This window comes from Misgurnus anguillicaudatus, chromosome 15 (assembly GCF_027580225.2).
Source record: "Misgurnus anguillicaudatus chromosome 15, ASM2758022v2, whole genome shotgun sequence".
Taxonomy (NCBI): domain Eukaryota; kingdom Metazoa; phylum Chordata; class Actinopteri; order Cypriniformes; family Cobitidae; genus Misgurnus; species Misgurnus anguillicaudatus.
Window position 1 is genome coordinate 35630506 of NC_073351.2, and position 12106 is coordinate 35642611.

Sequence of the window (12106 nt, forward strand, 5' to 3'; positions counted from 1 at the left end):
CGCATGTCGGGGCGTTTTATATATATATATATAATGGCGTTATAAGTACCATTGGGTCGGTCGTGTTGAGCTCATTGAAGCTGCATTGAAATCGCAATTTGGACCTTTAACCATTATACCCCATTAAAGTGCACTATATGTTTTCCACAAAAAACATAATTACTTTTCGACTGAGGAAAGAAAAACATGAACATCTTGGATGATGTGGGTGTGAGTAAATGATTGTGAATATTAGTTTTAAAAGGGGACATTTCACAAGACTTTTTAAAATGTAAATTAAATCTTTGGTGTCCCCAGAGTAAATAGGTGAAGTTTTAGCTTAAAGTACAATATATATAATTTATTATAGCATGTTAAAATTGACACTCTGTAAGTGTAAGCAAAAATGTGCCGTCCTTTAAATGTGTGCCTTTTAAAATGTTGTGCTGTGGTTAGATTAAGGGGCGGTATTATCCCCTTCTGACATCACAAGGTGAGCCACATTTCAGTTATTTTTTCAAATGCGTGCAGAGAATGGTTTACCAAAACTAAGTAACTGGGTTGTTCATTATTACATTTTCTAGAAGCACTGTGGACCCAATTATAGCACTTAAAAGTCAGATTTTCATGATATGTCCCCTTTAACCTTTTAAGCATCACCCCACCCTATTGAGTTAAATCTACACTATTGGAGCTTTCAAACAATATACAGTTTGTCATGATTAGATAAGAATTCATATGCAAACGTTGAAGTAAATGTAGTCGCCCTGCTGGTGGGACAGTGACATTTAGCAGAAAATACATTTTTGAGGCACACTCTCTTCATAAATGAATCAATTACTCTCCCTACATAATTTATTTTATAAAACACTGTTGAAATGTCTATTCTGGAGGCTTAGACCTTTCCAACGATATATAGTTTGTATTGATAGATTAAAATTTACATCAACAATATTAATGCAAACTTAGGTGTCCCGTATTCGGGACGGCGACGCTTAACAGTTAAAAGTAAACTATTACTTTAAAATCCTTTCTTCAATTTAAGCACTTGAATTTAACTTTGTGAGCAAGTACAAATTGCTTGCGTTAACTAAAATTGTAATTCAAAGCATTTTGAAATGACATAGTTGAATGAGCAAGTAAAGGAAAATCAGCCAACAGGTGCCCAGCAGATATCAAAACCATTAAAAATAATCCCAGAAATCACTTCATGACTTTGGAGTGTGAAAAGCTGTAATCTAAGTGCCTATTTAAAAGATAATACTGTGAAGCATACTGTATGATTTAGATTTAATTTGATTACATTTTTGGTCACAATTACTGTAGTCTTAAAAATAAAAGGGTTTCTAAAATGGAGTTTTTCAGGTTGAAAATTTTGTAATAGTGGAAAAAGTTTGATGAGACTATAAAAAGGTTCTTTGGAACGGTGCTTCCCAATCCTGGTCCTCGAGGACCCCCTTCCAAAAAGTTTTAGATGTCTCATTATTTAACACACCTGATTTTACTCATCAGCTTGTTAGGGAGATGTGTTTACCATTTTGGAAGGAGGCTGATTGTGTTTTAAATTAGGAAACATCTAAAACTTTTTGGAAGGGGGTCCTTGAGGACCAGGATTGGGAAGCACTGCTTTGGAAAACTAAAAATGTTTCTTTTGTGGCATCAATGTGAAGAACACTTTTGGCATCTTTAATTTTTAAGTAGCCTATATACATCCACTTGTGTTGCCTCATAGTTTTGATGAGTTTACTAACAGTCTTAGTGAAAATAGTAATAAACAGTGCGAATGAATGAATACAGGAATACATTGTTTTTTGTGTGTTGTAGCGCTCAAATGTCCTCCTGGTAAGGAATATCAACCGTGTGTAAACACCTGCAAGACCCGGACGTGTCAGAACCGCGATTATTACGAGGAAAGCACCTGCTCGTCAATCAGAGAGGAGTGTGTTTGTAAAAGTGGTACCATCTTGCACCGAGCAGACTCGGCTTTCTGTGTCACAGAAGAGCAATGCGGTGAGAACGTCCTCTTTGTTTTTTATGTACTGCATGCAAACAAAGTGATGCATGTCTGTTAATGTTATTTACCTGCTATCATCAGTGTGCACGGATAACGACGGTTCCCCGCGGGCTCCGGGAGAGGTGTGGAACGGTTCGCTGCGCGGCTGCTGTTTGTTTAAGTGTCTAGAGAACGGCAGCGTGGTGCCGGTGGAGCCCGACTGCAGTTATGAACCCTCGCCGCTGTGTGAAAGAGACGGAGAGTATGCAGTCGCTGTGCTGGAGGAAGGAGTCTGCTGCCCAAAGAAGATCTGTGGTATAAATATATTAATAGACTAGAGACCCATAATTTACAAAGTACACATGTTTTCATTGGTGTTGGAAAAGTGTATACTTTAACTTTTTGAGTTTGATATTTTGTGTTTGCAGAATGTAACTTAACCATTTGTCAGAATGAAGTGCCCAGCTGTGAGAATGGAAACAAACTGGTGATCGGATACAGCGCTGTTTCATGCTGTCCTGAGTACAGATGTGGTGAGAGAGACATACACGTTCATGCAATCTTGACTCTGATTGGCTGTCAATATAGTCTATAAGGCCGAGTCTTTTGATTGGTCTGTATTAGAATGCGATCCGCTGTCATGCCCGAGTGTCCCAGCACCGTTCTGCAGAGAAGATCAATTTCTGGTTGAGGTCAGAGGAGAACACAGCTGCTGCTACAGTTACCTGTGTGGTAATAACTTTACTACTTTACATTAGTCATTAAAGAGCACCTATCATCAGATTCACGATTTTACATTTCCTTTAGTGTGTTAGTTCATGTTAACGATATGCAAAAGGTACAAACCCCAAAATAAACGATGATGCGAGTTATCGTCTCCAATGTAAATCTCTTTTCTTGGAGTACAACTAGGCATGGGCCAGTTACCGGTTTCAAGGTATACCGATGTTTTAAACAGTGAAGGTTTCAAAACCACTCAAATGTTCTGTGATACCGTCACTAAGGTATGAGCTGTTTTATACAAAATTCATTAAATCATGAAGTCATGTGATTGATTTGATGTTTACATTTAATATACATTACGAAAATATTATATATTTTTTTTGAAAGCATATTATATTTAAAAGGCTTTATTTTTACTTGGCATTTGAAAAAACACATTTTAGTGTTGCAATGGCAATACCGCAACACCGTGAAACCGTGGTATTTTTGCTAAAGGTTATCTTACCGCCAGAATCTTATACCGACCCATTCCTAACTACAACAAACACAACATTATCATAATTTCTCCCACTTCTGACTCACAGTCTGTAAGTTAACTCCTGTTAGCATTGCATTGTGCACAAATCTTTCAAACATGGTAAGGAGCGCTTTTCAAATCGATGAGTTTTGTACAAAATCACAGCATTTGAGGAAGGCAGGAATATCTGGAGCTACTAAAATGTACGGTATGTGAAAAATGTAGGGCTGGGCAAAGATTAATCGCATACAAAATTAAAGTTATTTTTTGCATAATATATGTGTGTGTACTGTGTGTAATTATTGTGTATATTTAACCACACACACACATATATTCATGTCAGATTTTTTTATTTATATATAAATTATTTAAATTTATATAAAATAGAGAATATATAAAATATAAATAAATATATATACACATGTAAATGTTTCTTAAATACATACATGAATGTGTGTGTATTTATATATACTAGGGATGTGCCCGAAGCCGAATACATTATTCGGAAGGGCACGGATAATAGCTTAAAAACAAATAACGAATTCATCCGAATAACAGAGAAAATATTCGGCCAGACATAATCACGTGTTTACCAGAACAGCTCTAAATTATAAATCCCTTAAAGCACGAATAATGTGTGTGAAGGGAATGAGTGCAATCTATAAAATGACTTGAATGACATTTTCAGCGCAACCCTTATTTAGAAACGCCAGCTGTTTTGGAATTAGTTTAAAATCTTAAAAACGCTGCTAATATCAAACTTCTTTAAACCCAGCTGTACAAAAGTACCCTTTTAGTTTTTTTTTCGTTTTACTTAATTACACAAGACCAAAAAACCTTGATAAAATGCTGCACTCTGATAATAAACTATTCGTTAATAACTCCGTGTCTCCGTGTGACTCCGGTAGATGATCTTTTAATTACTTCTAGTCGAAGCAAGCTTTATTGTCAATCTAGGTGAATATAAAATAAATAAGTAAATAGACAAAAATATGAAAATGTAAGATTTTAAAAGCTACATTTAAAATGAAGATTACTATGACATGAATTGCAATTAACATAAAAATAAAGTAAGTAAATGACAACTGAAACATTTGAATTAAATATTTCTAATTAACTTATTGTTTAAAATCATGTTGCTGATTTTTAATAGAGCATATTGTTATTTGAAAACGAATATCTGATTATTTATTTATTTAAATGAAGATTAATGAGAGAGTTTTTTTTTAAAACAATTCGTTATGTTCGCGCAAATGCTATATGGACATAGATAAAATTGAGTTCAGCAAGTTTGTTGTAATGCTTTTATGCTTTTGTAAATTATAGTCAAAACATATTTTTTTGAACTATTCTGTGTATATAGTGCGCACACGTGTCTCTGCGTTGCATTTCGGATCTGTCAGTCAGCGCGAGTTTGTCGATCTTAAAAACCTTTTAACATAAATCAGTTCCCGAACTTTATCTCCCTTAATAACTCTTTAAACATCAAGCAAGTCCTGCATTTTATTTTCAAATTCCTGCATGTTTTTAAACCGAAACCAAGACTCAGACATGTGGATGTATGAGTAGTATTATTAGGTTATATTTCACTCTCAGAAAACTTACAAATAACGATTATTTTAGATATTTAATTACTATATTTGAATCGTTAGACGAGGGATTAATTTAGGCTTTTTTTCTGAAAACATCGCACTTATTTAGACAGAATGGGTCTCATGGAACTGTGCTGACAGGCACAATTAACGTTTAAAGGTGATGTAGCCTACAGTTTTGTCAACGTGCTTTCAAGTTTGTTATTTTAATGCTACAATTCAATGATGCATAGCACATAGGCACAAGCTGTATGAGGCTTTAAAAATGAGATGTTTGCTTTCCATGCGTATTAGGAACGAGAATCAAGTTATTTGTCTTTTTTATTAATTTTTTTTTATAAATATTTACAGTTATTCAAGTTATAATTATAATAAAAAGCAAAAATGCATTTAAAATGCCATTTTCATGTAATATGACAAACTTCCGGTTTAAGACCCGCCCACTTCCGGTTCCATCCGAATACAAATACAGATACAAATAATTTTGAGACTGTTACAGATACAAATACAGATACAAATACTGACTCCGCTGCACACCCCTAATATATACATAATAATTACACACAACACACACTCATATATTATGGCAAAAAATACTTTTGTATGCGATTAATCGCGATTAATCTTTGCCCAGCCCTAGAAAAAGTATGTGTTATTTTTACCATAAACCACGCAGACACATGGTATTATACCAAATACACAATATAATGTTGTTTTTAGCCATGAAATAGGTGCTCTTTAAAAACCTACAGATTAAAATAGTTCAAATCTGTTATACAGTAGTTGATATACTGTACACAACTGTGGGTGTATTTAATTAATTTGTTAATTTAGAGCATGCTTTTATCCACAACAACTTATAAATGAATAAGCTACATTTTGTCTTCTGTTGACCTGCCGTGTGTATTCTGTTTTTAGTGCATTGTTAATAATTTTACCACCGTGGTATAATTGCTGTAATGCACTAGGTTTCGTGGCCTCTTAAAAACATTTCCATGTGTTTTTTGCAGTATGTGAATCCTGTATAGAGCCGATTCCAGTGTGTTTACCTGGAGAGATACTGGCTGTGGATATGAACACAACCAATCACTGCTGTCCACAGTATCACTGCGGTACACACACACACACACACACACACCCAAACACACACACACCATTGAGATCCAGTCATTGGTGTATTTTAAGGAAAAGTAATAGTGCTGTGTGTTGATCTTTTAGTGTGTGACATGAGTTTGTGTCCTGATTCGAGTGTAAGTTGTGCTCCAGGAGCTGTGATGATGAAGAGACCCGTGCCCGAGAGATGCTGCCCGGAGTCCCACTGTGGTACACATACACACCTTTACATAGATACTGCATCTAAATAATAATGATTTACTCTATGACTGCCATAGACTGTTTTAAACTTTATTGGGTTGTTTTCAAGACAGTTTAACATAAACCAGGAGTAGACTTTAATCTTTATTAGTTAATCATGTTTTAAAAGGTGACTTTCTGAAACCATAGGTGGAGTTTCGCAGCAAACAAGGGTATTGCACTTTGAGATTAGTGAGAGAGTGCACTTCATGGTTTTTAAACTTTTTCAACGTGCGGCCCCCCATGTGTACGGAGCTTTCCTTCGCGGCCCCCCCAAAGAAAAGTTATGACATGTGTTCTAAAACGCAACATTTTAATTAAACAAAACATATTACATTATACAAAGTAGTACTTGTTTGTTAGTAGCCTTATTTTTTGTAGATTTAATTACATAGAATTTATGATAAATTAATTTATTTTATAAAATGTCATAAAACTGCACCCCCCCCCCCCCCCCCCCCCCGGCACCATCTCGTAGCCCCCAGTTTGAGAACCACTGACTTAGTCTACCCATTAAAATATTAAAGGGGACATATCATGAAAATCTGACTTTCTCCATGTTTAAGTGCTATAATTGCGTCTCCAGTGCTTCTATCAACCTAGAAAATGTGAAAAAGATCAACCCAATAACTTAGTTTTGGCAAACCATTCTCTGCAAGCATGTGAAAAAATAGGTAATTGAAATTTGGCTCCCTTTGTGATGTCAGAAGGGGATAATACTGCCCCTTAATCTGCACTATCCAACCACACCACTGACATTTAGTGCAGAGATCCTTTAAGATTAGGCAAATAAAATATAAATTATTTTTGCCATTTCATTAATAGCTCAGACAAAATCATAACTGGCTCTGGCCTTGCCCCTCCAAACTCTGCCTATGTCTGAAACAGAATACCAAAAGATGCACTATGGAGAATTTAACTAGAATAAGATGGATATACAAATCTTAAAAGGTTGCCTATTAAACATGAAAAGAACCAAGAAAGGTTTAAAATTTATAGAACTGTGAAGCAAATAAAATACATTTAATTATAGTTTAGGTATTACAAGTGCTCATAATCTGTACTTACAGAAAGTATCTGTTTTTCAGAAAGCCAATTTTAGGACATGCTAAACTAATAAAGATGAAGATTAACTACTCCTGGGTTATTTTAAGCCTTGTTGGAAAAACTGCCTGTATATCTTTTCAGACTAGCATGCATTTTGTGTCTAACAAATGTAAAAAACAGACATTATGTCCCTAAATTATTGTCATATTAAAAAATACATGCTATTAATAACGTTTTATATAACAATCAGTGTTATTAGTGTAACATTTCTGTATCACAGGGTATAATAAAAAGAGCATTATGCATAAATCTGGTTTATACAGTATCGCTATCTGATTAGTGCTTTGAGTAAAGGTTTACAGATTTGACCTCATAACATTAAGAGACATTACCTGTTTGCTTTTTTTTACAGAATGCCAGTGTCATAATATCACACATCCTGTCTGCACTGTAGTATGTATTTTACATTTGCACTGTTATAAAATGATGGGATCAGTAAGTCATGACAACATATGTTTTTACTTTTCCTTATCTCATAAACGAAGCAATATTGATTGATCAACTGATTATACTTTAAAATCTAAGGCATCAAACAGTGTTTGGGTCAATGATGTGTCGTCAATTATTTTCTGTCCGTATGGTTCAATTAAATGTAAAAGGGTAAAATTTTGAAATAAATTTGCAGATTACTTGCATACATTCTTGAGGAAGTCTAAAATGTCTGGTTTTATTTTATTTTGAAAGAATTGGGGGATAATTGCAAAAATGTCAATGGGGTGTAACCGGTGTGTGTCAATTGTTGTAACTAGTATTTTTTAAATGAAAATATAAATATATTCGTAAAAAATGTGGAATAAAATATAATCATCTACTTTAGTGTAATATGATTTTTTACATACATTTTTGCATCATTTGTCAAAGATTATTTAGAAAACAGAGCTGTTTTCAGCATATGTCAGGACAAGTATTACAAAAATGCATAAAAATTTACATTTAGAAATAACTAATAAAATAATATTTTAAAATTGTTATTATTATTATTTTTTGATGATGATGATTACGTTTACATCCCATCAAGGTGGATAAAATATTTAATATTTCTCATTCTTTGGTGCAATTGGCGGTTACACCATTTGACTTTTTCAGGTCCTTACTTTAATTAAAATTGTGCAATTTTTTATTGCATTAAAATTAACATAAATACACTATGTGCATTGAAATTAACCTGATGCGTGCTTTTAAAACAAGTTTTTTTAAAACGATTTTTGAATTTCTCATCTTGCCAAACCATTTTTGTCACTGACCCGTTTACCGTCTAGGCATTTAGCAGATGCTACAAATCCAAAGCAATTTATACAAATAATAAAGATGAACTGTGTACATACATTGAATTTTTATATGCAAAACTGTCATACATGAAGTTTCCTGTAACTGTAAAACTTAAAGGAACAGTATGTAGGATTGTGGCCAAAACTGGTATTGCAATCACAAAACTTGTGGCTAAAGCCGGTACTGCAATCACACAACTTGTGGCCAATACACAATATGACAACATAAAGTTGAGGGCTGCAACTCCACTTTTTAAATGACAATATCCTGGCCAGACCACTGTTGTGAGTGATATAAGTATTTGAAATGAAAATGATTTCTTAATGTCTAGTGACATATCAGGGTCATTTTATGATTAATTGATATACATTTCTTCAGACTGTTCCTTTAACATAGGGTTTGACCTTTGATCTTTGTGTGTTTAAGGGAGAGGTGAGGGTGGATGAGCCAGAATATGATGGTCTGTGTGGATGCCCGCTGTATTCCTGCAGTAAGACTTCTCAAACAAACGTTCACACACACACAAAATGTTATATAATAAAATGAATTTCTAAGCCAGTAGTGTGCGTTTGTGTGTGTAGAGAAGGCCGAGGTGTGTCTGTTTCAGGGCGTGACAGTGTTGAACCCGGGTCAGTCTATGGTGCAGTATTTCGAGGGTGAGCTCTGTTATAATGTTCAATGTCTGACACATAAAGATCCCAGCACCGGCTTCTACGCCATGGAGGTCACCACTGCCAACTGTTCTGAGAAATGTGAACCTGTAAGTCACATAACCAATACTTAATTTATATATTTTACATACAGCATATAAAAAGTGTTTGTCATGATTTTGAATTCTTTTCTCGTAGCACCAGATTTATGTTCCCTCCTCTGATCCACACATCTGCTGCGGGTCTTGCAAAAACATCTCGTGCTCATATCCCGCTGAAAATGGAACTACAGAAGTATTTATGGTAATCAATCGCATACAAATGTTTATCTACTATAGATCTAGAAGAAAGCTGATAGTCTTCCTGTGACTCAGTCGGTAGTGCATTGTCGATCATGGGTTCCATCCCAGATACACACATACTAATAAAATATTTAGCTGGAATACACAGAAAATACCTGCCTAATATATAAATGACAGACAAAAGGCTCCTACAAATAGCCCAAAAACGATGGTACAAGGATTGCATTATATGTGTCCTCTTAAACCCTTACTTCTGTCAGGATCCTGTCAGAATCATGTCTTGAATTATATCTAGTCTTGTGACAGGGTCCTGGCAGTACCATGTTTTATGTGGGAGATGTGTGGTTTTAGTATTGGTTTTTCTGACCACGCATTTCCCAGGTCTCGTCATTTTTCCCCGATCCCTTACTTGTAATGATTTCCAGGTGTATGTAATTTATTTTGTCCCTATTTAAAGTCCTTGTGTTTGATGTTCTTTGCTTGTGCGTTTGTCTTTCTTGTTGTGAGTGTCTAGTGCTGAAAGCAGAGCCGGCGCCAGACCATAACTAACAGGGGGGCACTCGGCTTCCAACGGGGGGCACGCCATAGCAACAATAACTTGCAAAAACAAGACATTAAAACAACAAATACAGCAAGCACACACTCATACAACTAGTACAGACTGTCAGCTCATTTCCCGTATAAAGAGCAAAAGACCACAAACTATGCGCAAAACTATTGAACTTCGACCGCGGCGTGAGCGCAAGCAGAGCTCTGCTGCGCTCGCGCTTGGCTCGACGCAACAACAAACCACCCTGGCGCGGCGCAAGCCATTGAAATGAATGGGTTTCATAGCGCAGCGCACACCGCGTTCTAGCTTTAAAAAAAGCCGCTTTACCATAATCATGTCGTAATGTTGTTAACGGTCTATAGCCACACTTCACATTTAAGCTTACGTAATTTAAAACAAAGCTAACTTACCTTTAAAATAGCTGAAGACGGCGAGTAAGAACATTAAACTTCCTTAAAACAGTGTCCTGTAGATTTGTAAATTCCACCTCGACCTCTAATCTCTGAGTTTGAGCCAGTCTGTGTTTGCATGAAGATGAAGCAGGCGGTGCTGGTTTGTTCTAAATGTTCTAATATCCATATTTTACACAATCCATAAAATGCCGCGAAAAAACACATTGCTAGTATCAAGTCACAAATATGCTAAAGACGTAAGACGGGTGAGACGCCGGAATACATCCAATCAGAGAAACTGGTCTGTTTTAATTAAAGAAAACATATATCAACCATATTTTCCTCATTTGATTACATTACAAGTCATGAAACATTCAGTGTTTAATTTATTTTAATTATTCTTGATATATATGAAAGTAATACAAATCTTTGTAGGGGGGGCACAACAACCTGTTCGGGGGGGGCACTGCCCGCAAATGCCCCCCCCTTGACGCCGGCCCTGGCTGAAAGTATCCTGTCTTGAAAGTATCCTGTCTAGTTTATTGTTATTTAGTAGAGTTTGTTTGTTAGTCATTCTAGTTTAGTCAGTGTTTTGTTATCTTGTATTTGTGATGTTTTGTTCCCTCGTGGGTTTTGTTTTTCTATTTTTGTGTCCTTAATTAAAGTCATCAGTGTTTTTTTTATACATCTGTCTGCGCCTGGGTTCTTGTCTTGCCAATCCTGACAACTTCAGCCCTACAAAATACCTTTTTTAAATCTTTCCTCGCCATTGGTGAGTTATCTCGTCAATTAAGAGAAATCATTTGCATAAAAAAAACGTGTTCCTAATGAATTTTAATGTTAATACGCGATTATACACTAGATAGCGCACTTACCCAATTTATAAATAAACTGAAGCAAAAAAGTGATTTACTAATTTGAAACTCTGTGTATGTTTTGATAATCTTTCTGAATCTGATCTCTAACAAAATTCCTTCACAAAAATGCAATTATTTCAGCTTTTTGTATTGTGTATATATACTTTTAGAAGAACATTTTCCTGGAAGGCATTTTGTGAAAATCACAAAAAATGCTGGCGGGCAACTTTTCAAAAAAGGGCTGGCCAGAAAATTAGTTTAAAAATTAACATATTCATTACTTTAAACAAATATTTAACTTATTTATTGCTTGCACACAAACCACATCATTTAGCCTTAATAAAGGTCACATAACACATGCTATTTCTGCTTATCTCATGTTAATCTTGAGTACCTATAGGTCTCGTACACACTGCAAACCCTGCGGGAGTGACAACCGCATTTAAATGCGAGAGTGAATCCCCTAAATGTTCGTTACATGTCTGAACGGAACAAGACTCACTCCAGAAAATGTGATGATTGACACAGAGATAACCATAGCAACTGTTGTCGTGCGTGCTTATCACTCACAGCATTGACCAAAATAATTTAACGGCATTATGTTTTGCAATAAACCTCCGTCTTGGGGTTGTGTATTTTACGCTTTTTTGAGGCTGCTTCACAGCTGGCTTTCTTGCAGTGTTGCCAGGTCCTCGTCTTTTTTGTACAGTTTTGGCGCTTAACCATTTATGGCTTTTGGCTCATGAAGCGATCAAGTTTTTTGTGTTAATAAAGTGTGAAGGTGCTGGTCCCAATATTTTGATCTTTGATGTAAAGCATTTG

At 35.4% G+C, this 12106-nt stretch overlaps 1 protein-coding gene across 1 annotated transcript in view; it reads left to right on the forward strand.

The window, feature by feature from the left end:
- otogl (otogelin-like) overlaps positions 1-12106 on the forward strand; it is a 61403-nt gene that overhangs the window by 41688 nt on the left and 7609 nt on the right. Inside the window, exons 44-53 of the mRNA XM_073853887.1 lie at positions 1804-1989; positions 2075-2287; positions 2401-2505; positions 2597-2704; positions 5815-5916; positions 6023-6127; positions 7617-7657; positions 8960-9023; positions 9115-9293; positions 9382-9486. Coding sequence (XP_073709988.1) covers positions 1804-1989; positions 2075-2287; positions 2401-2505; positions 2597-2704; positions 5815-5916; positions 6023-6127; positions 7617-7657; positions 8960-9023; positions 9115-9293; positions 9382-9486 — 1208 coding nt within the window. The remainder of the gene's footprint in view (positions 1-1803; positions 1990-2074; positions 2288-2400; positions 2506-2596; positions 2705-5814; positions 5917-6022; positions 6128-7616; positions 7658-8959; positions 9024-9114; positions 9294-9381; positions 9487-12106) is intronic.